Genomic DNA, 24597 nt, shown 5'->3' on the forward strand with positions numbered 1-24597 from the left:
CAGACAGATCCAGCCCAGACAGATCCAGTTCAGATAGATCCAGCCCAGACAGATCCAGCTCAGTCAGATCCAGCTCAGAGACATTCAGCTCGGAGACATTCAGCTCAGAGACATTCAGCTCAGAGACATTCAGCTCAGAGACATTCAGCTCAGAGACATTCAGCTCAGAGACATTCAGCTCAGAGACCCAGCTCAGAGACATTCAGCTCGGAGACATTCAGGTCAGAGACCCAGCTCAGAGACATTCAGCTCGGAGACATTCAGCTCAGAGACATTCAGCTCAGAGACATTCAGCTCAGAGACATTCAGCTCAGAGACATTCAGCTCAGAGACATTCAGCTCGGAGACATTCAGCTCAGAGACATTCAGCTCAGAGACATTCAGCTCGGAGACATTCAGCTCAGAGACATTCAGCTCAGAGACATTCAGCTCATGAGTTCCATCAGCAGCAGATTTTCATTTAGAAGGGAAAATGAATGTGTTAGTGCATTGAATGTTAGTGCATTGAATCGTATCGAACCGAGTCGTATCGATTCATTTTCTAATCAAACCGAATCCCACCGAATTGTTTCAAACTAAAACGTATCGTTCCTGTATCGTATCGGAGCCCATCTATATACGTATAGTTTTGCCAAGTCTGTCTGTTAGGACATCTACTTTTGTGCATTGACACAAGTCATTTTTCCAACAATTGTTTACAGACAGATTATTTCACTTATAATTCACTGTATCACAATTCCAGTGGGTCAGAAGTTTACATACACTAAGTTGACTGTGCCTTTAAACAGCTTGGAAAATTCCAGAAAGTGATGTCATGGCTTTAGAAGCTTCTGATAGGCTAATTGACATCATTTGAGTTAATTGGAGGTGTACCTGTGGATGTATTTCAAGGTCTACCTTCAAACTCAGTGCCTCTTTGCTTGACATCATGGGAAAATCAAAAGAAATCAGCCAAGACCTCAGAAAAAAAATGGTAGAAAAAAAAATGCATCCTTGGGTGCAATTTCCAAACGCCTGAAGGTACCACATTCATCTGTACAAACAACAGTACGCAAGTATAAACACCATGGGATCACGCAGCCGTCATACCGCTCAGGAAGGAGACGCGTTCTGTCTCCTAGAGATGGACGTACTTTGGTGCGAAGTGCCAATCAATCCCAGAACAACAGCAAAGGACTGTGTGAAGATGCTGGAGGAAACAGGTACAAAAGTATCTATATCCACAGTAAAACTAGTCCTATATCGACATAACCTGAAAGACCGCTCAACAAGGAAGAAGCCACTGCTCCAAAACCGCCATAAAAAAGCCAGACTACAGTTTGCAACTGCACTTGGGGACAAAGATTGTACTTTTTGGAGAAATGTCCTCTGGTCTGAATAAACAAAAATAGGACTGTTTGGCCATAATGACCATCGTTATGTTTGGAGGAAAAAGGGGGAGGCTTGCAAGCCGAAGAACACCATCCCAACTGTGAAGCACGGGGGTGACAGCATCATGTTGTGGGGGTGCTTTGCTGCAGGAGGGACTGGTGCTCTTCACAAAATATATGGCATCATGAGGCAGGAAAATGCTGTGGATATATTGAAGCAACATCTCAAGACATCAGTCAGGAAGTTAAAGCTTGGTCGCAAATGGGTCTTCCAAATGGACAATGACCCCAAGAATACTTCCAAAGTTGTAGCAAAATTGCTTAAGGACAACAAAGTCAAGGTATTGAAGTGGCCATCACAAAGCCTTGACCTCAATCCTATAGAACATTTGTGGGCAGAAAAATTGTGTGCGAGCAAGGAGGCCTACAAACCTGACTCAGTTACACCAGCTCTGTTAGGAGGAATGGGCCAAAATTCACCCAACTTATTGTGGGAAGCTTGTGGAAGGCTACCCAAAACGTTTGACCCAATTTAAACAATTTAAAGGCAATGCTACCAAATACGAATTGAGTGTATGTAAACTTCTGACCCACTGGGAATGTGATGAAAGAAATGAAAGCTGAAATAAATCCTTCTCTCTACTATTATTCTGACATTTCACATTCTTAAAATAAAGTGGTGATCCTAACTGACCTAAGACAGGCAATTTTTACTAGGATTAAATGTCAGGAATTGTGAATAAACTGAGTTTAAATGTATTTGGCTAAGGTGTATGTAAACTTCAGACCGTCTGAATGACACTGTTGTGATGTCATGGTGGTCACTGATTGGCTGTTCCTCTGTCTGCAGGTCTCCAGTCATCCAATAAGAGCTCTAGTTTCCCAGTGAGGATGAACAGTTCAGCCCCCATAGTGAACCAGAACCAATCAACACAGCCACTGCAGCTGCAGCCTGCCATGCTCACACAGGTACATGTGTGTGTCTGTCTGTCTGTCTGTCTGTCTGTTTCTCTGTTTCTCTGTCTGTCTGTCTGTCTGTCTGTCTGTCTGTCTGTCTGTCTGTCTGTCTGTCTGTCTGTCTGTCTGTTTCTCTGTCTGTCTGTCTGTCTGTCTGTCTGTCTGTTTCTCTGTCTGTCTGTCTGTCTGTCTGTCTGTCTGTCTGTCTGTTTCTCTGTCTGTCTGTTTCTCTGTCTGTCTGTCTGTCTGCCTGTCTGTCTGCCTGCCTGCCTGCCTGCCTGCCTGTCTGTCTGTCTGTCTGTCTGTCTGTCTGTCTGTCTGTTTGTCTGTCTGTCTGTCTGTTTCTCTGTCTGTCTGTTTCTCTGTCTGTCTGTCTGTCTGTCTGTCTGTCTGTCTGTCTGTTTCTCTGTCTGTTTCTCTGTCTGTCTGTCTGTTTCTCTGCCTGTCTGTCTGTCTGTCTGTCTGTCTGTCTGTCTGTCTGTGTATATCAAATCAAATTTTATTTGTCACATACACATGGTTAGCAGATGTTAATGCGAGTGTAGCGAAATGCTTGTGCTTCTAGTTCCGACAATGCAGTAATAACAAGTAATCTAACTAACAATTCCAAAACTACTGTCTTGTACACAGTGTAAGGGGATAAAGAATATGTACATAAAGATATATGAATGAGTCATGGTACAGAGCAGCATAGGCAAGATGCAGTAGATGGTATTGAGTACAGTATATACATGAGGTGAGTATGTAAACAAAGTGGCATAGTTAAAGTGGCTAGTGATACATGTATTACATAAGGATGCAGTAGATGATATAGAGTACAGTATATACGTATGCATATGAGATGAATAATGTAGGGTAAGTAACATTATATAAGGTAGCATTGTTTAAAGTGGCTAGTGATATATTTACATCATTTCCCATCAATTCCCATTATTAAAGTGACTGGAGTTGAGTCAGTGTCAGTGTGTTGGCAGCAGCCACTCAATGTTAGTGGTGGCTGTTTAACAGTCTGATGGCCTTGAGATAGAAGCTGTTTTTCAGTCTCTCGGTCCCAGCTTTGATGCACCTGTACTGACCTCGCCTTCTGGATGATAGCGGGGTGAACAGGCAGTGGCTCGGGTGGTTGATGTCCTTGATGATCTTTATGGCCTTCCTGTGACATCGGGTGGTGTAGGTGTCCTGGAGGGCAGGTAGTTTGCCCCCGGTGATGCGTTGTGCAGACCTCACTACCCTCTGGAGAGCCTTACGGTTGTGGGCGGAGCAGTTGCCATACCAGGCGGTGATACAGCCCGCCAGGATGCTCTCGATTGTGCATCTGTAGAAGTTTGTGAGTGCTTTTGGTGACAAGCCAAATTTCTTCAGCCTCCTGAGGTTGAAGAGGCGCTGCTGCGCCTTCTTCACGATGCTGTCTGTGTGAGTGGACCAATTCAGTTTGTCTGTGATGTGTATGCCGAGGAACTTAAAACTTACTACCCTCTCCACTACTGTTCCATCGATGTGGATAGGGAGGTGTTCCCTCTGCTGTTTCCTGAAGTCCACAATCATCTCCTTAGTTTTGTTGACGTTGAGTGTGAGCTGTAGTCGATGAACAGCATTCTCACATAGGTATTCCTCTTGTCCAGATGGGTTAGGGCAGTGTGCAGTGTGGTTGAGATTGCATCGTCTGTGGACCTATTTGGGCGGTAAGCAAATTGGAGTGGGTCTAGGGTGTCTAGGGTATCTGTTTGTGTGTGTGTGTGTGTGTGCGTGCGTGCGTGCGTGTCTGTGAGAACTCCAGGTCTTGAAGCTCAGAAGAATCTAGAACATATTCCGGTTGAAAGGTTGTTGGAGTTGGGCTCATATCTCCTCCTCTCCCCATCCATGGACCATCGTCACGTTGACAGTTTTATCATCTGACCTACATCTTACCTCAATCAGTCCAGAAACACCTGCTTCCACAGGTCGAAAAGAATGAGTGTTCACCAACCCGAGGAAAAAGAGTCTCTGCCAACGTATTTAACCCTCCACCCTTTCCTGACCCACCCCCCCTCCCCTCCACCTCCCAGGGCTCCTGCACACCCCTGATGGTAGCCACCCTCCACCCCCACCCCCCCACGGTAGCGGGCGTAGCCCCCCAGTACTCTGTTCCCCTGGGGCTGGGCTGTGATGCTGGCCACCCCACTCTGCTGGAGCACACTGCCACCGTGCTGGTAAAACACACACACACCTCCACGTTCTCCCTTCTCCTCCTCGCTCACCCAGTTCAATCCTCTTCTTATTCTCTCCCTTTCAATAATGTTCAGTCTCCACTCTGATTATCTCTGTCTCTTACCTCGTTCTCCGTCTCTACTCTGATTATCTCTGTCTCTTACCTCGTTCTCCGTCTCTACTCTGATTATCTTCTTTCTCTTACCTCGTTCTCTGTCTACTCTGATTATCTCTGTCTCTTACCTCGTTCTCCGTCTCTACTCATCTCTGTCTCTTACCTCGTTCTCCGTCTCTACTCTAATTATCTCTGTCTCTTACCTCGTTCTCCGTCTCTACTCTGATTATCTCTGTCTCTTACCTCGTTCTCCGTCTCTACTCTAATTATCTCTGTCTCTTACCTCGTTCTCCGTCTCTATCCTGATTATCTCTGTCTCTTACCTCGTTCTCCGTCTCCACTCTGATTATCTCTGTCTCTTACCTCGTTCTCCGTCTCTACTCTGATTATCTCTGTCTCTTACCTCGTTCTCCGTCTCTACTCTGATTATCTTCTTTCTCTTACCTCGTTCTCTGTCTACTCTGATTATCTCTGTCTCTTACCTCGTTCTCCGTCTCTACTCATCTCTGTCTCTTACCTCGTTCTCCGTCTCTACTCTGATTATCTCTGTCTCTTACCTCGTTCTCCGTCTCTACTCTGATTATCTCTGTCTCTTACCTCGTTCTCCGTCTTTACTCTAATTATCTCTGTTTCTTACCTCGTTCTCCGTCTCTATTCTGATTATCTCTGTCTCTTACCTCGTTCTCTGTCTCTACTCTGATTATCTCTGTTTCTTACCTCGTTCTCCGTCTCTACTCTGATTATCTCTGTCTCTTACCTCGTTCTCTGTCTCTACTCTGATTATCTCTGTTTCTTACCTCGTTCTCTGTCTCTACTCTGATTATCTCTGTTTCTTACCTCGTTCTCTGTCTCTACTCTGATTATCTCTGTCTCTTACCTCGTTCTCCGTCTCTACTCTGATTATATATGTCCCAGTTTCCTTTTTCTCAGTCTGTCATTTCCTCTCTCTTGCAGTGCGGAGGCATCTACTACACACACCCTCTTCCCCTCCTTTCTGTAGATCTGCTGTTCTGAGGACATGGAGGCATGATGCCTGACTTCACTTTACTTGAAGCTTCCTGTGGTTGCTTGTTCCCCCTCTCCCTCCCTCGCCCCTCCCTCACCCCTCCTTCCTCTCATATCTTTTCCCTAAAGGAGACACCAGCTGAGACACATCTTTCCTTAACAGCTCGACCCATTCTTCTCCTTTCCTTTCAGCTCAACGGTATTGGCACCGCGATGAGATGGTTCTAGTTAGTGTTTCCTTCCTTCCTTCCTTCCTTCCTTCCTTCCTTCCTTCCTTCCTTCCTTCCTTCCTTCCTTCCTTCCTTCCTTCCTTCCTTCCTTCCTTCCTTCCTTCCTTCCTTCCTTTCTTGTTCGATGTAGGTGTCCAGCTTATCAGGTCCCAGACTCCCATGACATCAGTGATGTAGAGAGCTAGTCATTAGCCATATAGCGCCGTCTCTCTCTCTCTCTGTCTCTCTCCGTCTCTCTCTCTCCGTCTCTTTCTCTCTCCATCTCTTTCTCTCTCCGTCTGTCTCTCTCCGTCTGTCTCTCTCCGTCTCTTTCTCTCTCCGTCTCTCTCTCTCTCTCCGTCTCTCTCTCTTTCTCTCTGTCTCCCTCTCTCTCTCTGTCACTCTCTCTGTCTCGCTCTGTCTCTCTCTGTCTCTCTGTCTCTGTCTCTCTGTCACTCTCTCTGTCTCTCTGTCTCTCTCTGTCTCTCTCCGTCTCTCTTTGCCTAATCAGTAACTAACTCACCTCTAAATTTGAAGCTTTATTAGTTGTATGTACAGGATAGGCATGGTATGCATCGTCCATCCAAATGCTCACATACAGATTCCTTCTGGACGATGCAACAACAACAACAATAACAATAAATAAAACAGTTAAGAATACCAACATAAAGTAAACGTCTCAGTAGAACAGAATAAACATTTGAGCATCAGTATAATACAGGAAGGCACAGTTTATCGTCCAACATTTACACATGTATTTGGGAAGGGGGATTGGTGTTTAAATTGTGCAGTATTTAGCAATCATGAGAGTCTGGTATTGGAATGTATTATGGATCCCCATTAGTTCATGCCAAGGTAGCAGCTACTCTTCCTGGGGTGTATTATGGATCCCCATTAGTTCATGCCAAGGTAGCAGCTACTCTTCCTGGGGTTTATTATGGATCCCCATTAGTTCCTGCCAAGGCAGCAGCTACTCTTCCTGGGGTGTATTATGGATCCCCATTAGTTCATGCCAAGGTAGCAGCTACTCTTCCTGGGGTTTATTATGGATCCCCATTAGTTCCTGCCAAGGTAGCAGCTACTCTTCCTGGGGTTTATTATGGATCCCCATTAGTTTATTATGGATCCCCATTAGTTCCTGCCAAGGTAGCAGCTACTCTTCCTGGGGTTTATTATGGATCCCCATTAGTTCCTGTCAAGGCAGCAGATACTCTTCCTGGGGTTTATTATGGATCCCCATTAGTTCCTGTCAAGGTAGCAGCTACTCTTCCTGGGGTTTATTATGGATCCCCATTAGTTCCTGTCAAGGCAGCAGCTACTCTTCCTGGGGTTTATTATGGATCCCCATTAGTTCCTGTCAAGGTAGCAGCTACTCTTCCTGGGGTTTATTATGAATCCCCATTAGTTCCTGCCAAGGCAGCAGCTACTCTTCCTGGGGTTTATTATGAATCCCCATTAGTTCCTGCCAAGGCAGCAGCTACTCTTCCTGGGGTTTATTATGAATCCCCATTAGTTCCTGCCAAGGCAGCAGCTACTCTTCCTGGGGTTTATTATGGATCCCCATTAGTTCCTGTCAAGACAGCAGCTACTCTTCCTGGTGTTTATTATGGATCCCCATTAGTTCCTGCCAAGGCAGCAGATACTCTTCCTGGGGTTTATTATGGATCCCCATTAGTTCATGTCAAGGTAGCAGCTACTCTTCCTGGGGTTTATTATGGATCCCCATTAGTTCCTGCCTTGGCAGCAGCTACTCTTCCTGGGGTTTATTATGGATCCCCATTAGTTCCTGTCAAGGCAGCAGCTACTCTTCCTGGTGTTTATTATGGATCCCCATTAGTTCCTGCCAAGGCAGCAGCTACTCTTCCTGGGGTTTATTATGGATCCCCATTAGTTCCTGTCAAGGTAGCAGCTACTCTTCCTGGGGTTTATTATGGATCCCCATTAGTTCCTGTCAAGGCAGCAGATACTCTTCCTGGGGTTTATTATGGATCCCCATTAGTTTATTATGGATCCCCATTAGTTCCTGTCAAGGCAGCAGATACTCTTCCTGGGGTTTATTATGGATCCCCATTAGTTTATTATGGATCCCCATTAGTTCCTGTCAAGGCAGCAGATACTCTTCCTGGGGTTTAATATGGATCCCCATTAGTTCCTGCCAAGGCAGCAGCTACTCTTCCTGGGGTTTATTATGGATCCTCATTAGTTTATTATGGATCCCCATTAGTTCCTGCCAAGGCAGCAGCTACTCTTCCTGGGGTTTATTATGGATCCCATTAGTTCCTGCCAAGGCAGCAGCTACTCTTCCTGGGGTTTATTATGGATCCCCATTGGTTCCTGTCAAGGCAGCAGATACTCTTCCTGGGGTTTATTATGGATCCTCATTAGTTTATTATGGATCCCCATTAGTTCCTGCCAAGGCAGCAGCTACTCTTCCTGGGGTTTATTATGGATCCTCATTAGTTTATTATGGATCCCCATTAGTTCCTGCCAAGGCAGCAGCTACTCTTCCTGGGGTTTATTATGGATCCCATTAGTTCCTGCCAAGGTAGCAGCTACTCTTCCTGGGGTTTATTATGGATCCCCATTGGTTCCTGTCAAGGCAGCAGATACTCTTCCTGGGGTTTATTATGGATCCTCATTAGTTTATTATGGATCCCCATTAGTTTCTGCCAAGGCAGAAGCTACTCTTCCTGGGGTTTATTATGGATCCCATTAGTTCCTGCCAAGGTAGCAGCTCCTCTTCCTGGGGTTTATTATGGATCCTCATTAGTTCCTGCCAAAGCAGCAGCTACTCTTCCTGGGGTTTATTATGGATCCTCATTAGTTCCTGATACCAAGGCAGCAGCTACTCTTCCTGGGGTTTATTATGGATCCTCATTAGTTCCTGATACCAAGGCAGCAGATACTCTTCCTGGGGTTTATTATGGATCCCCATTAGTTCCTGCCAAGGCAGCAGCTACTCTTCCTGGGGTTTATTATGGATCCCCATTAGTTCCTGCCAAGGCAGCAGCTACTCTTCCTGGGGTTTATTATGGATCCTCATTAGTTCCTGATACCAAGGCAGCAGCTACTCTTCCTGGGGTTTATTATGGATCCCCATTAGTTCCTGCCAAGGCAGCAGCTACTCTTCCTAAGGTTTATTATGGATCCTCATTCGTTCCTGCCAAGGCAGCAGCTACTCTTCCTGGGGTTTATTATGGATCCCCATTAGTTCCTGCCAAGGCAGCAGCTACTCTTCCTGGGGTTTATTATGGATCCCCATTAGTTCCTGCCAAGGCAGCAGCTACTCTTCCTGGGGTTTATCATGGATCCCCATTAGTTCCTGCCAAGGCAGCAGCTACTCTTCCCAGGGTTTATTATGGATCCCCATTAGTTCCTGCCAAGGCAGCAGTTACTCTTCCTGGTGTTTATTATGGATCCTCATTAGTTTATAATGGATCCCCATTAGTTCCTGCCAAGGCAGCAGCTACTCTTCCTGGGGTTTATTATGGATCCCCATTAGTTCCTGCCGAGGCAGCAGCTGCTCTTCCTGGGGTCCAGCAACATTAAGGCAGTTACAGTGGGGCAAAAAAGTATTTAGTCACTTATTTTCCACCATCATTTGCAAATAAATTCATTAAAAATCCTACAATGTGATTTTCTGGATTTTCTTTCTCTCATTTTGTCTGTCATAGTTGAAGTGTACCTATGATGACAATTACAGGCCTCTCTCATCTTTTTAAGTGGGAGAACTTGCACAATTAGTGGCTGACTAAATACTTTTTTGCCCCACTGTATATACAATAAAAAAAGATGACATTACATTTCGTACCACTTTTCACAACACTTTAAGTGTGTTTCCTCAGGCCACTACACTTCTTCCACATATCTACAATACAACATCCATGTGTGTGTAGAATGTGTGTCTTATGTGTCTGTGCCTGTGTTAGTCTCTCCACAGTCCCCGCTGTTCCATAAGGTCTATTCTTATCGGTTTAAAAACAAATAATCTGATTCTAGTGCTTCATCAGTTACTTGATGTGGAATAGAGTTCCATGTAGTCATGGCTCTATGTAGTACTGTGGAATAGAGTTCCATGTAGTCATGGCTCTATGTAGTACTGTGGAATAGAGTTCCATGTAGTCATGGCTCTATGTAGTACTGTGGAATAGAGTTCCATGTAGTCATGTCTCTATGTAGTACTGTGGAATAGAGTTCCATGTAGTCATGGCTCTATGTAGTACTGTGGAATAGAGTTCCATGTAGTCATGGCTCTATGTAGTACTGTGGAATAGAGTTCCATGAAGTCATGGCTCTATGTAGTACTGTGGAATAGAGTTCCATGTAGTCATGGCTCTATGTAGTACTGTGGAATAGAGTTCCATGTAGTCATGGCTCTATGTAGTACTGTGGAATAGAGTTCCATGTAGTCATGGCTCTATGTAGTACTGTGGAATAGAGTTCCATGTAGTCCTGGCTCTATGTAGTACTGTGGAATAGAGTTCCATGTAGTCATGGCTCTATGTAGTACTGTGGAATAGAGTTCCATGTAGTCCTGGCTCTATGTAGTACTGTGGAATAGAGTTCCATGTAGTCCTGGCTCTATGTAGTACTGTGGAATAGAGTTCCATGTAGTCATGGCTCTATGTAGTACTGTGGAATAGAGTTCCATGTAGTCATGGCTCTATGTAGTACTGTGGAATAGAGTTCCATGTAGTCATGTCTCAATGTGGTACTGTGGAATAGAGTTCCATGTAGTCATGGCTCTATGTAGTACTGTGGAATAGAGTTCCATGTAGTCATGGCTCTATGTAGTACTGTGGAATAGAGTTCCATGTAGTCATGGCTCTATGTAGTACTGTGGAATAGAGTTCCATGTAGTCATGGCTCTATGTAGTACTGTGGAATAGAGTTCCATGTAGTCATGGCTCTATGTAGTACTGTGGAATAGAGTTCCATGTAGTCCTGGCTCTATGTAGTACTGTGGAATAGAGTTCCATGTAGTCATGGCTCTATGTAGTACTGTGGAATAGAGTTCCATGTAGTCATGGCTCTATGTAGTACTGTGGAATAGAGTTCCATGTAGTCATGGCTCTATGTAGTACTGTGGAATAGAGTTCCATGTAGTCATGGCTCTATGTAGTACTGTGGAATAGAGTTCCATGTAGTCATGGCTCTATGTAGTACTAAGGAATAGAGTTCCATGTAGTCATGGCTCTATGTAGTACCATTGGAATAGAGTTCCATGTAGTCATGGCTCTATGTAGTACTGTGGAATAGAGTTCCATGTAGTCATGGCTCTATGTAGTACTGTGGAATAGAGTTCCATGTAGTCATGGCTCTATGTAGTACTGTGGAATAGAGTTCCATGTAGTCATGTCTCTATGTAGTACTAAGGAATAGAGTTCCATGTAGTCATGTCTCTATGTAGTACTGTGGACCTCCCATAGTCTGTTCTGGACTTGGGGAACGTGTAGACCTCTGGTGGCATGTCTTGTGGGGGTATGAATGGGTGTCTGAGCTGTGTGTTAGTAGTTTAAACAGACCTCTGGTGGCATGTCTTGTGGGGGTATGAATGGGTGTCTGAGCTGTGTGCTAGTAGTTTAAACAGACCTCTGGTGGCATGTCTTGTGGGGTATGAATGGGTGTCTGAGCTGTGTGTTAGTAGTTTAAACAGACCTCTGGTGACATGTCTTGTGGGGTATGAATGGGTGTCTGAGCTGTGTGCTAGTAGTTTAAACAGAAAGCTCTGGTTCAACATGTCAATACATCTCACAAATACAAGTAGTGTTGAAGTCGATCTCTCTTCCACTTTGAGCCGGGAGAGACTGACATGGATATTATTAATGTTATCTCTCCTGCCTTGTTGATTGTGTTGTTAAGAAGTCTGAGCGGCTCTTTAGTATCCGGCTTCTTCACCTGTTGGATCGTCTGAGACCACCTGGACAATGACAAATGTCTGCACAAACTGTCAGAAACTGTCTCAGGGAAGCTCATCTGCGTGCTCGTCTTCTTCTCTCTCTCTCCGTCTCTCTCTCTCTCTCTCTCCGTCTCCCTCTCTCTCTCCGTCTCCCTCTCTCTCTCCATGTTATGGGAAGGCATAAACTACCGACAACGAACACAATGGCAGTTTATCGATAGTCATTCCACAGGCCACAATCAACAGCCTGATCAACTCTTGATTCCCTTATAATGAACTGTAACTCAGTAAAATCTTTGAAATTGTTGCATGTTGCGTTTTAGATTTTGGTTCGGTGTATTTTACCCAAGAAAGCAAATAGCTAATTATATCTATTGTATTTTATGATCTGTTCTCTGCATAAAAAAAAAAATGTTTTGCCTTTATTTAACTGAGCAAGTGAGTTAAGAACAAATTCTTATTTACAATGTCGGCCGACATATGTCTTAGATAACTGCATAATCGTTTGGTCTTTTTTGGGGGTTTTGGATCTCCTTTAAAATGTTGTTAATGTAGAGATCATAAAATCAGGCTGGGATTTTCAATCAAAGCTCTGATCAAATCCAGATCTAGGCCAATTTATATGCTTTATGTCGCTTTCCAATGACACTTCCAGTTTCGGCGGGAAATACTGGGTTATCCGGGAGAGAAGTTATTTATTCTCGGGATATTGTCAAATATCCATCCCTATTCCTGACATTGATTACTAGCTCCAGGTTGACTCATTGGCTCTTCTGGACAATGGCATTCTGTCTAGGGTTGGCACTGCTTTCATGTGATATTACAGATAAACACTGGAATGAATGCTAACTGGTTTCTCTCTCTCTGTGTGTGTGTGTATGTGTGTGTGTGTGTGTGTTTTTTTTTTTTCTTCTTTCTCTCTCTGTAGCAGGCTTGGCCCGCCGGCACCCAGCAGATCCTCATCCCGTCGTCATGGCAGCAGGTTCCTGGCGTGGCCATCCACGGCGCCGCCCACCAGACGGTTGTCGCGGAGTCTCCCGTAGAGACGCTCCATCCGGACACAGCCCAGCACACAAACAGCTGGAGGTATGGTTATCACCATGGTTACATAGCTGTCTGTCAGAATAGTCCTCTTTATATAAGAGAACAGAAGGCAGTCCATCAATAGGATTGTTACCCGGATCATGTCAGGGTGTAACTATCCCAAAAAAAAGAGAAACAAATATGTTTGAAAACTTTGCGGTTTTGGGACCTTTCTATTGGTTGATTTAAGCCAGGCAAGCCCACAGGCACAGAAACAGTATTTGAAACGCATGTCTGAAGAAAAGCAGGGTTACTCAGATGTGTGTGGTGTGTGTAGGGGGTCTCAGTACAGGGGAGTACTGCAGCAGAGTCAATCGACCTCTGACCCTAGCCGGGGTCAGGCCACCCAGAGGTCACAGCAGGAGAGGAGCGGAGCTGGGAAGAGGGCCAAGGGTCGCCGCGGCAACAACAGAACCACCAGGTACAACTGACTGGAAGAGAAAGGCTATGGATAGATCGTGGCACAACAACTAGTTACAGTTACCAACTAGTATCAACTATATAGTTACAGTTACCAACTAGTATCAACTATATAGTTACAGTTACCAACTAGTTTATCAACTATATAGTTACAGTTACCAACTAGTTACAGTTACCAACTAGTTTATCAACTATATAGTTACAGTTACCAACTAGTTACAGTTACCAACTAGTTTATCAACTATATAGTTACAGTTACCAACTAGTTACAGTTACCAACTAGTATAAACTATATAGTTACAGTTACCAACTAGTTTATCAACTATAGAGTTACAGTTACCAACTAGTTACAGTTACCAACTAGTTTATCAACTATATAGTTACAGTTACCAACTAGTTACAGTTACCAACTAGTATCAACTATATAGTTACAGTTACCAACTAGGTTATCAACTATATAGTTACAGTTACCAACTAGTTACAGTTACCAACTAGTATCAACTATATAGTTACAGTTACCAACTAGTTTATCAACTATATAGTTACAGTTACCAACTAGTTTATCAACTATATAGTTACAGTTACCAACTAGTATCAACTATATAGTTACAGTTACCAACTAGTTTATCAACTATATAGTTACAGTTACCAACTAGTTTATCAACTATATAGTTACAGTTACCAACTAGTTTATCAACTATATAGTTACAGTTACCAACTAGTTACAGTTACCAACTAGTATCAACTATATAGTTACAGTTACCAACTAGTTTATCAACTATATAGTTACAGTTACCAACTAGTTTATCAACTATATAGTTACAGTTACCAACTAGTATCAACTATATAGTTATAGTTACCAACTAGTATCAACTATATAGTTACAGTTACCAACTAGTTTATCAACTATATAGTTACAGTTACCAACTAGTTTATCAACTATATAGTTACAGTTACCAACTAGTTTATCAACTATATAGTTACAGTTACCAACTAGTTTATCAACTATATAGTTACAGTTACCAACTAGTTTATAAACTATATAGTTACAGTTACCAACTAGTATCAACTATATAGTTACAGTTACCAACTAGTTACAGTTACCAACTAGTATCAACTATATAGTTACAGTTACCAACTAGTATCAACTATATAGTTACAGTTACCAACTAGTTTATCAACTATATAGTTACAGTTACCAACTAGTTGCAGTTACCAACTAGTATCAACTATATAGTTAGTTACCAACTAGTTACAGTTACCAACTAGTATCAACTATATAGTGACAGTTACCAACTAGTTACAGTTACCAACTAGTATCAACTATATAGTTACAGTTACCAACTAGTTTATCAATTATATAGTTACAGTTACCAACTAGTATCAACTATATAGTTACAGTTATCAACTAGTTTATCAACTATATAGTTACAGTTACCAACTAGTTGCAGTTACCAACTAGTATCAACTATATAGTTACAGTTACCAACTAGTTACAGTTACCAACTAGTATCAACTATATAGTTACAGTTACCAACTAGTTACAGTTACCAACTAGTATCAACTATATAGTTACAGTTACCAACTAGTTTATCAACTATATAGTTACAGTTACCAACTAGTATCAACTATATAGTTACAGTTACCAACTAGTTTATCAACTATATAGTTACAGTTACCAACTAGTTTATCAACTATATAGTTACAGTTACCAACTAGTATCAACTATATAGTTACAGTTATCAACTAGTTTATCAACTATATAGTTACAGTTACCAACTAGTTACAGTTACCAACTAGTTTATCAACTATATAGTTACAGTTACCAACTAGTATCAACTATATAGTTACAGTTACCAACTAGTATCTGCTATATAGTTACAGTTACCAACTAGTTTATCAACTATATAGTTACAGTTACCAACTAGTATCAACTATATAGTTACAGTTACCAACTAGTATCAACTATATAGTTACAGTTACCAACTAGTTACAGTTACCAACTAGTTTATCAACTATATAGTTACAGTTACCAACTAGTTACAGTTATCAACTAGTTGATCAACTATATAGTTACAGTTACCAACTAGTATCAACTATATAGTTATAGTTACCAACTAGTTACAGTTACCAACTAGTTTATCAACTATATAGTTATAGTTACCAACTAGTATCAACTATATAGTTACAGTTACCAACTAGTATCTACTATATAGTTACAGTTACCAACTAGTTGATCAACTATATAGTTACAGTTACCAACTAGTTACAGTTACCAACTAGTTTATCAACTATATAGTTACAGTTACCAACTAGTTTATCAACTATATAGTTACAGTTACCAACTAGTATCAACTATATAGTTAGTTACCAACTAGTTTATCAACTATATAGTTACAGTTACCAACTAGTATCAACTATATAGTTACAGTTACCAACTAGTTACAGTTACCAACTAGTATCAACTATATAGTTACAGTTACCAACTAGTTACAGTTACCAACTAGTATCAACTATATAGTTACAGTTATCAACTAGTTTATCAACTATATAGTTACAGTTACCAACTAGTTGCAGTTACCAACTAGTATCAACTATATAGTTACAGTTACCAACTAGTATCAACTATATAGTTACAGTTATCAACTAGTTTATCAACTATATAATTACAGTTACCAACTAGTTACAGTTACCAACTAGTTTATCAACGATATAGTTACAGTTACCAACTAGTATCAACTATATAGTTACAGTTACCAACTAGTATCTGCTATATAGTTACAGTTACCAACTAGTTTATCAACTATATAGTTACAGTTACCAACTAGTATCAACTATATAGTTACAGTTACCAACTAGTATCAACTATATAGTTACAGTTACCAACTAGTTACAGTTACCAACTAGTTTATCAACTATATAGTTACATTTACCAACTAGTTAGAGTTACCAACTAGTATCAACTATATAGTTACAGTTACCAACTAGTTTATCAACTATATAGTTACAGTTACCAACTAGTATCAACTATATAGTTACAGTTATCAACTAGTTTATCAACTATATAGTTACAGTTACCAACTAGTTGCAGTTACCAACTAGTATCAACTATATAGTTGCAGTTACCAACTAGTTACAGTTACCAACTAGTATCAACTATATAGTTACAGTTACCAACTAGTTACAGTTACCAACTAGTATCAACTATATAGTTACAGTTACCAACTAGTTTATCAACTATATAGTTACAGTTACCAACTAGTATCAACTATATAGTTACAGTTACCAACTAGTTTATCAACTATATAGTTACAGTTACCAACTAGTTTATCAACTATATAGTTACAGTTACCAACTAGTATCAACTATATAGTTACAGTTATCAACTAGTTTATCAACTATATAGTTACAGTTACCAACTAGTTACAGTTACCAACTAGTTTATCAACTATATAGTTACAGTTACCAACTAGTATCAACTATATAGTTACAGTTACCAACTAGTATCTGCTATATAGTTACAGTTACCAACTAGTTTATCAACTATATAGTTACAGTTACCAACTAGTATCAACTATATAGTTACAGTTACCAACTAGTATCAACTATATAGTTACAGTTACCAACTAGTTACAGTTACCAACTAGTTTATCAACTATATAGTTACAGTTACCAACTAGTTACAGTTATCAACTAGTTGATCAACTATATAGTTACAGTTACCAACTAGTATCAACTATATAGTTATAGTTACCAACTAGTTACAGTTACCAACTAGTTTATCAACTATATAGTTATAGTTACCAACTAGTATCAACTATATAGTTACAGTTACCAACTAGTATCTACTATATAGTTACAGTTACCAACTAGTTGATCAACTATATAGTTACAGTTACCAACTAGTTACAGTTACCAACTAGTTTATCAACTATATAGTTACAGTTACCAACTAGTTTATCAACTATATAGTTACAGTTACCAACTAGTATCAACTATATAGTTAGTTACCAACTAGTTTATCAACTATATAGTTACAGTTACCAACTAGTATCAACTATATAGTTACAGTTACCAACTAGTTACAGTTACCAACTAGTATCAACTATATAGTTACAGTTACCAACTAGTTACAGTTACCAACTAGTATCAACTATATAGTTACAGTTATCAACTAGTTTATCAACTATATAGTTACAGTTACCAACTAGTTGCAGTTACCAACTAGTATCAACTATATAGTTACAGTTACCAACTAGTATCAACTATATAGTTACAGTTATCAACTAGTTTATCAACTATATAATTACAGTTACCAACTAGTTACAGTTACCAACTAGTTTATCAACGATATAGTTACAGTTACCAACTAGTATCAACTATATAGTTACAGTTACCAACTAGTATCTGCTATATAGTTACAGTTACCAACTAGTTTATCAACTATATAGTTACAGTTACCAACTAGTATCAACTATATAGTTACAGTTACCAACTAGTATCAACTATATAGTTACAGTTACCAACTAGTTACAGTTACCAACTAGTTTATCAACTATATAGTTACATTTACCAACTAGTTACAGTTATCAACTAGTTGATCAACTATATAGTTACAGTTACCAACTAGTATCAACTATATAGTTACAGTTACCAACTAGTTACAGTTACCAACTAGTTTATCAACTATATAGTTACAGTTACCAACTAGTTTATCAACTATATAGTTACAGTTACCAACTAGTATCAACTATATAGTTAGTTACCAACTAGTTTATCAACTATATAGTTACAGTTACCAACTAGTATCAACTATATAGTTACAGTTACCAACTAGTTACAGTTACCAACTAGTTTATCAACTATATAGTTACAGTTACCAACTAGTTACAGTTACCAAGTAGTTTATCAACTATATAGTTACAGTTACCAACTAGTATCAACTATATAGTTACAGTTACCAACTAGTATCTACTATATAGTTACAGTTACCAACTAGTTGATCAACTATATAGTTACAGTTACCAACTAGTTACAGTTACCAACTAGTTTATCAACTATATAGTTACAGTTACCAACTAGTTTATCAACTATATAGTTACAGTTACCAACTAGTATCAACTATATAGTTAGTTACCAACGAGTTTATCAACTATATAGTTACAGTTACCAACTAGTATCAACTATATAGTTACAGTTACCAACTAGTTCCAGTTACCAACTAATTTATCAACTATATAGTTACAGTTACCAACTAGGTTATCAACTATATAGTTACAGTTACCAACTAGTAACAGTTATCAACTAGTTACAGTTACCAACTAGTGACAGTTATCAACTAGTAACAGTTATCAACTAGTTACAGTTACCAACTAGTATCAACTATATAGTTACAGTTACCAACTAGTATCAACTATATAGTTACAGTTACCAACTAGTTTATCAACTATATAGTTACAGTTACCAACTAGTAACAGTTATCAACTAGTTACAGTTATCAACTAGTAACAGTTATCAACTAATAACAGTTATCAACTAGTAACAGTTATCAACTAATAACAGTTATCAACTAGTTACAGTTATTAACTAGTAACAGTTATCGACTAGTAACAGTTATCAACTAGTTACAGTTATCAACTAATAACAGTTATCAACTAGTTACAGTTATTAACTAGTTACAGTTATTAACTAGTAACAGTTATCAACTAATAACAGTTATCAACTAGTTACAGTTATCAACTAGTAACAGTTATCAACTATATAGCTTCAGTTATCAACTAGTAACAGTTATCAACTAGTTTATCAACTATATAGTTACAGTTATCAACTAGTAACAGTTATCAACTAGTTAGAGTTATCAACTAATAACAGTTATCAACTAGTAACAGTTATCAACTAGTTACAGTTATTAACTAGTAACAGTTATCAACTAGTTACTGTTATCAACTAGTTACAGTTAGTTGGTTAGGTTCATCAACTAGTTACATCTACTAGCAACAGTTAGCTGGTAAAGTTAGATTTCCAGGGGCTCCACTTAGAAAGGTGTGTGTTTTTTTGCTCACTGATGGAAATGTTTTGGCCATTACTCTGGAACTCTGGAACGGTGACTAGAAAAGCAGGATTGGTAACCAAGCGTGTGTGTATCCAGGGGTGTGTCCGGTGTGTCGCTGCTCACCAACGCCATGCTGACTCCGCCCACCTGCAGTGTGGCAGCTCTCTCTCAGCCAATCATCATCTCAGACACGCCCAGCCCGGCGGTCAGCGTCATCACCATCCACAGCGACTCAGACGAGGAAGACGAGAGGAAGTTCCACCCCGCCAGGTGAGGTCATATTCCTGTGTCTGTTCTCCTTTCCAATCACAAACGACTGTTTGGTTTTTATGTGGACTGTCCCTTTATAGATGGTTTTCAGATGATAGCCTATCGAAACTAGCATCTAGCTAGTACTAATCTCTGTTGATATGCAACAATTTCACTGATTTACTTGAATTAAACCCTTTAACTCAGTGAGGAGCATAGGTCATCCACCAATGAGGGTAAAACAAGTATTAAAGTTCTCCTAAAACATGTGAAAATCTGATCTGAATGGACTAGAATTGATCGTCCTATCCACCAACATCTACCATATTGGTTTCTGTTGTTGCTATGAATCTAATGTATGTTTCTAATGTACAGTACCAGTCAAAAGTTTGGACACACCTCCTCATTCCAGGGTTCTAGAACACCTCCTCATTCCAGGGTTCTAGAACACCTCCTCATTCCAGGGTTCTAGAACACCTCCTCATTCCAGGGTTTTTCTTTATTTTTTACTATTTTCTACATTGTAAAATCAAATCAAATTGTATTTGTCACATGCGCCAAATACAACAGGTGTAGTAGACCTTACAGTGAAATGCTGAATACAACAGGTGTAGTAGACCTTACAGTGAAATGCTTACTTACAAGCCCTTAACCAACAATACAGTTTTAAGATGTTTTAATTTTTGAAAAGTAACAAGTAATTAAAGAGCAGAAGTAAAATAACAATAGCAAGGCTATATACAGGGGGTACTGGTACAGAGTCAATGTGGAGGCTATATACAGGGGGTACCGGTACAGAGTCAATGTGGAGGCTATATACAGGGGGTACAGGTACAGAGTCAATGTGGAGGCTATATACAGGGGGTACCGGTACAGAGTCAATGTGGAGGCTATATACAGGGGGTACCGGTACAGAGTCAATGTGGAGGCTATGTACAGGGGGTACCGGTACAGAGTCAATGTGGAGGCTATGTACAGGGGGTACCGGTACAGAGTCAGTGTACGGGGGTACAGGTTAGTTGAAGTAATTTGTACATGTAGGTAGGGGTGAAGTGTCTATACATAGATAATAAACAGAGTAGCAGAAGTGTACAAAAGGGAGGAGGGTGTCAATGTCTCAATGCCTCCTGTCTCAGCCTCCAGTATTTATGCTGCAATAGTTTATGTGTCGGGGGGCTAGGGTCAGTTTGTTATATCTAGCCTTGTTATCGTATTACTTTTTATTATTACTTTTTATTTTAGTCTACTTGGTAAATATTTTCTTAACTCTTCTTGAACTCCACTGTTGGTTAAGGGCTTGTAAGTAAACATTCACAGTAAAGTCTACGGTTGTTGTGTTCGGTGCATGTGACAAATAAAGTTTGATTTGATTTGAATATATACATGTGGGTAGAGTGACTTATGCATAGATAATAACAGAGAGCGGCGGTGTAAAGAGGGGGGCTACAATGTAAATAGTCTGGGTAGCCATTTGATTAGATGTTCAGGAGTCTTATGGCTTGGGGGTGGAAGCTGTTTAGAAGCCTCTTCGACCTAGACTTGGTGCTCCGGTACCACTTGCCGTGCGGTAGCAGAGAAGAACAGTCTATAACTTGGGTGACTGGAGTCTCTGACAATTTTATGGGCTTTCTACTGTAGAGATCCTTTTATTCTCTATGTTTGTTTGGTCAGGAGGGTGTGACTCGGGTGGGAAAGTCTATGCTTTCTGGTTCTTTGTTTTTGGCCGGGTATGATACTCAATCAGTTGTCTGACAGTTCCGCCCTAATGCGTCTCAACCACCTTCATGAGGTAGTCAGTCACCTGGAGTGCATTTCAATTAACAGGTGTGCCTTGTTAATTTGTGGAATTTCTTTCCTTCTTAATAATGCATTTGAGCCAATCCGTTGTGTTGTGTCAAGGTAGGGGTGGTATACAGAAGATAGCCCTATTTGGTGAAAGACCAAGTCCATATGGCTCCCGAGTAGCGCGGCGGTCTAAGGCACTGCATCTCAGTGCTAGAGGCGTCACTACAGACCCCCGGTTTGATTCCAGGCTGTATCCCAACCGGCCGTGATTGGGAGTCCAATAGGGCGGCGCACAATTGGCCCAACGTCGTCCGCGTTTGTCCTTCATTGTAAATAAGAATGTGTTTTTAACTCACTTGCCTAGTTAAATAAAGGTTAAATAAAAAATATATATTATGTCAAGAACAGCTCAAATAAGCAAAGAGAAATGACAGTCCATCATTACTTTAAGACATGAAGGTTAGTCAATCCGGAACATTTCAAGACCTTTGAAAGTTTCTTCAAGTGCAGTTGCAAAAATCATCAAGCGCTATGATGAAACTGGCTCTCATGTGGACCTCCACAGGAAAGGGAGACCCAGAGTTCCCTCTGCTGCAGAGGATAAGTTCATTACAGTTACCAGCCTCAGATGGCAGTCCAAATAAATACTTCAGACTTCAAGTAACAGATACATCTCAACATCAACTGTTCAGAGGAGACTGGGTGAATCAGGCCTTCATGGTCGAATTGCTGCAAAGAAACCACTACTAAAGGACACCAATAAGAAGAGACTTGCTTGGGCCAAGAAACATGAGCAATGGACATTAGACCAGTGAAAATCTGCCATTTGGTCTGGAGTTGAAATTTGAGATTTTTAATTCCAACCACCGCGTCTTTGTGAGACACAGAGTGAACGGATGATCTCTGCATGTGTGATTCCCACCGTGAAGCATGGAGGAGGAGGTGTGATGGTGTGGGGGTGCTTTGCTGGTGACACTCAGTGATTTATTTAGAATTCAAGGCACACTTAACCAGCATGGCTACCACAGTATTCTGCTGCGATACGCCATCCCATCTGGTTTGCGTTTAGTGGGACTATTATTTGTTTTCCAATAGGACAATGACTTAACACACCTCCAGGCTGTTTGACTAAGAAGGAGAGTGATGGAGTGCTGCATCAGATGACCTGGCCTCCACAATCACCCAACCTCAACCCAATTGAGATGGTTTGGGATGAGTTGGACCACAGAGTGAAGGAAAAGCAGCCAACAAGTGCTCAGCATTTGTGGGAACTCCTTCAAGACTGTTGGAAAAGCATTCCAGGTGAAGTTGGTTGAGAGAATGCCAAGTGTGCAAAGCTGTCATCAAGGCAAAGAATGGCTACTTTGAAGAATCTCAAATCTAAAATATATTTTGATTTGTTTAAAACGTTTTGGGTTACTACATGATTCCATATGTATTATTTCATAGTTTCAATGTCTTCACTATTATTCTACAATGTAGAAAATAGTAAAAATAAAGAAAAACCCTTGAATTATTAGGTGTTAAACTTTTGACTGGTACTGTATCCCTTAATGTATGTCTCTAATGTATGAATCTCTGTGTTTGTCTGTTTAACAGCTGTGGTCCGGCTCAGAGGACTAATGTGATCAGCTGTTTGACGGTCCACGACTCTGACTCCTCCACGGCCAGCCCCCTCACCCCCCGCCTCCTCGCCGGCTCCAGCACTCTCACACACCTCCGGGGAGGGGGGACGTCTATGGGCAGGTCACTGGCCGTGGTGGCACCATCTGTCAAGACCCAGCCGACTGAGACGGGTGAGGTGGCTCACACTCGCCTAACACACGCATGCATGCAAGCATGTCTAATACGCTCTCAAACACACACACACACACAGAACATACTAGTGTTACACAGTTTACCGAAAGTTATGTACGTTTTCGATACTAGATCATGAAAAATGGTTCGGTACTAGAATGTGTTGCTTTCGGTAGATGTGTCTCAGGGATCAAGTGCAACCTGCCCGATCCACGAACTCACTGCTAGCCTGGGAGTCTGGGCTGTATCATGTTAGATCCACTAACTCACTGCTAGCCTGGGAGTCTGGGCTGTATCATGTTAGCTCCACTAACTCACTGCTAGCCTGGGAGTCTGGGCTGTATCATGTTAGATCCACTAACTCACTGCTAGCCTGTACTGGGAGTCTGGGCTGTATCATGTTAGCTCCACTAACTCACTGCTAGCCTGGGAGTCTGGGCTGTATCATGTTAGATCCACTAACTCACTGCTAGCCTGTACTGGGAGTCTGGGCTGTATCATGTTAGATCCACTAACTCACTGCTAGCCTGGGAGTCTGGGCTGTATCATGTTAGCTCCACTAACTCACTGCTAGCCTGGGAGTCTGGGCTGTATCATGTTAGATCCACTAACTCACTGCTAGCCTGTACTGGGAGTCTGGGCTGTATCATGTTAGCTCCACTAACTCACTGCTAGCCTGTACTGGGAGTCTGGGCTGTATCATGTTAGCTCCACTAACTCACTGCTAGCCTGTACTGGGAGTCTGGGCTGTATCATGTTAGCTCCACTAACTCACTGCTAGCCTGGGAGTCTGGGCTGTATCATGTTAGCTCCCCATTCATGCTGCACATAAGTCCCAACACATTTGAATAATGTAATGATGCATGTAGAAACTGTTCATTACTGTTCACAAAACAATGTCCATACAGGCTACAACACTTTCCAATGGAAGAAGATACCGCTAGCTTCCAGCTTTGTAGGCTAACAATGTCAAAATGCTGGTATCTTGACAACACTAGGACATACCCACAGAGCTCTGTACAGTTTAGAATCATAAATACAGTATACAGAAGCACAGAATGCTTTAAAACCAGTTTGAGTGTTTCGTTGAAAGCTGCATTTCTAACCATGTCTCTCTGTCTCTTCCTGGTTGGTTTCCAGGGCAACTCCAGAGCTCCTACATCAAGCCCAAGCGGGCCAATCGACAACCCTGTAGTGGTGACAACAGCGACCGCCATAAGCTTGTCCCCAGCCAATCACATCCTCTCAACCTTAGCCAGGTGAGTCAGCCAGCCAATAGTATCCTCTCCAGGCCACTGTGACACGTTACAGAACGTTCAGATAGAAATGTATTGTGTAGAACAGTTGATTGTCTATTTTAATTTTTAAACAGTGACGTAAAATGTTTCCTTTGTTTATACAGTTTATTTTAATTTAGTTATTTGGCAAAATACATGTTCTGATGCAGTCTGCCTACCTCTCTTTCTCCA

At 41.0% G+C, this 24597-nt stretch overlaps 1 protein-coding gene across 6 annotated transcripts in view; it reads left to right on the forward strand.

The window, feature by feature from the left end:
- The window catches only part of LOC110528636 (homeodomain-interacting protein kinase 1), a 75033-nt gene that overhangs the window by 32222 nt on the left and 18214 nt on the right, over positions 1 to 24597 (forward strand). The window contains exons 11-17 of one of the 6 annotated variants that reach the window (XM_036984258.2): positions 2221 to 2339; positions 4373 to 4516; positions 12671 to 12828; positions 13103 to 13246; positions 19394 to 19567; positions 22931 to 23127; positions 24269 to 24387. In XM_036984258.2, the coding sequence (XP_036840153.2) occupies positions 2221 to 2339; positions 4373 to 4516; positions 12671 to 12828; positions 13103 to 13246; positions 19394 to 19567; positions 22931 to 23127; positions 24269 to 24387 (1055 nt within the window). The remainder of the gene's footprint in view (positions 1 to 2220; positions 2340 to 4372; positions 4517 to 12670; positions 12829 to 13102; positions 13247 to 19393; positions 19568 to 22930; positions 23128 to 24268; positions 24388 to 24597) is intronic. The other 5 variants (XM_090242052.1, XM_090242051.1, XM_090242053.1 and 2 more) reach the window with 5 other exon arrangements.

This window comes from Oncorhynchus mykiss, chromosome 7, assembly GCF_057628025.1.
Source record: "Oncorhynchus mykiss isolate SJ-2025 chromosome 7, ASM5762802v1, whole genome shotgun sequence".
Classification (NCBI taxonomy): domain Eukaryota; kingdom Metazoa; phylum Chordata; class Actinopteri; order Salmoniformes; family Salmonidae; genus Oncorhynchus; species Oncorhynchus mykiss.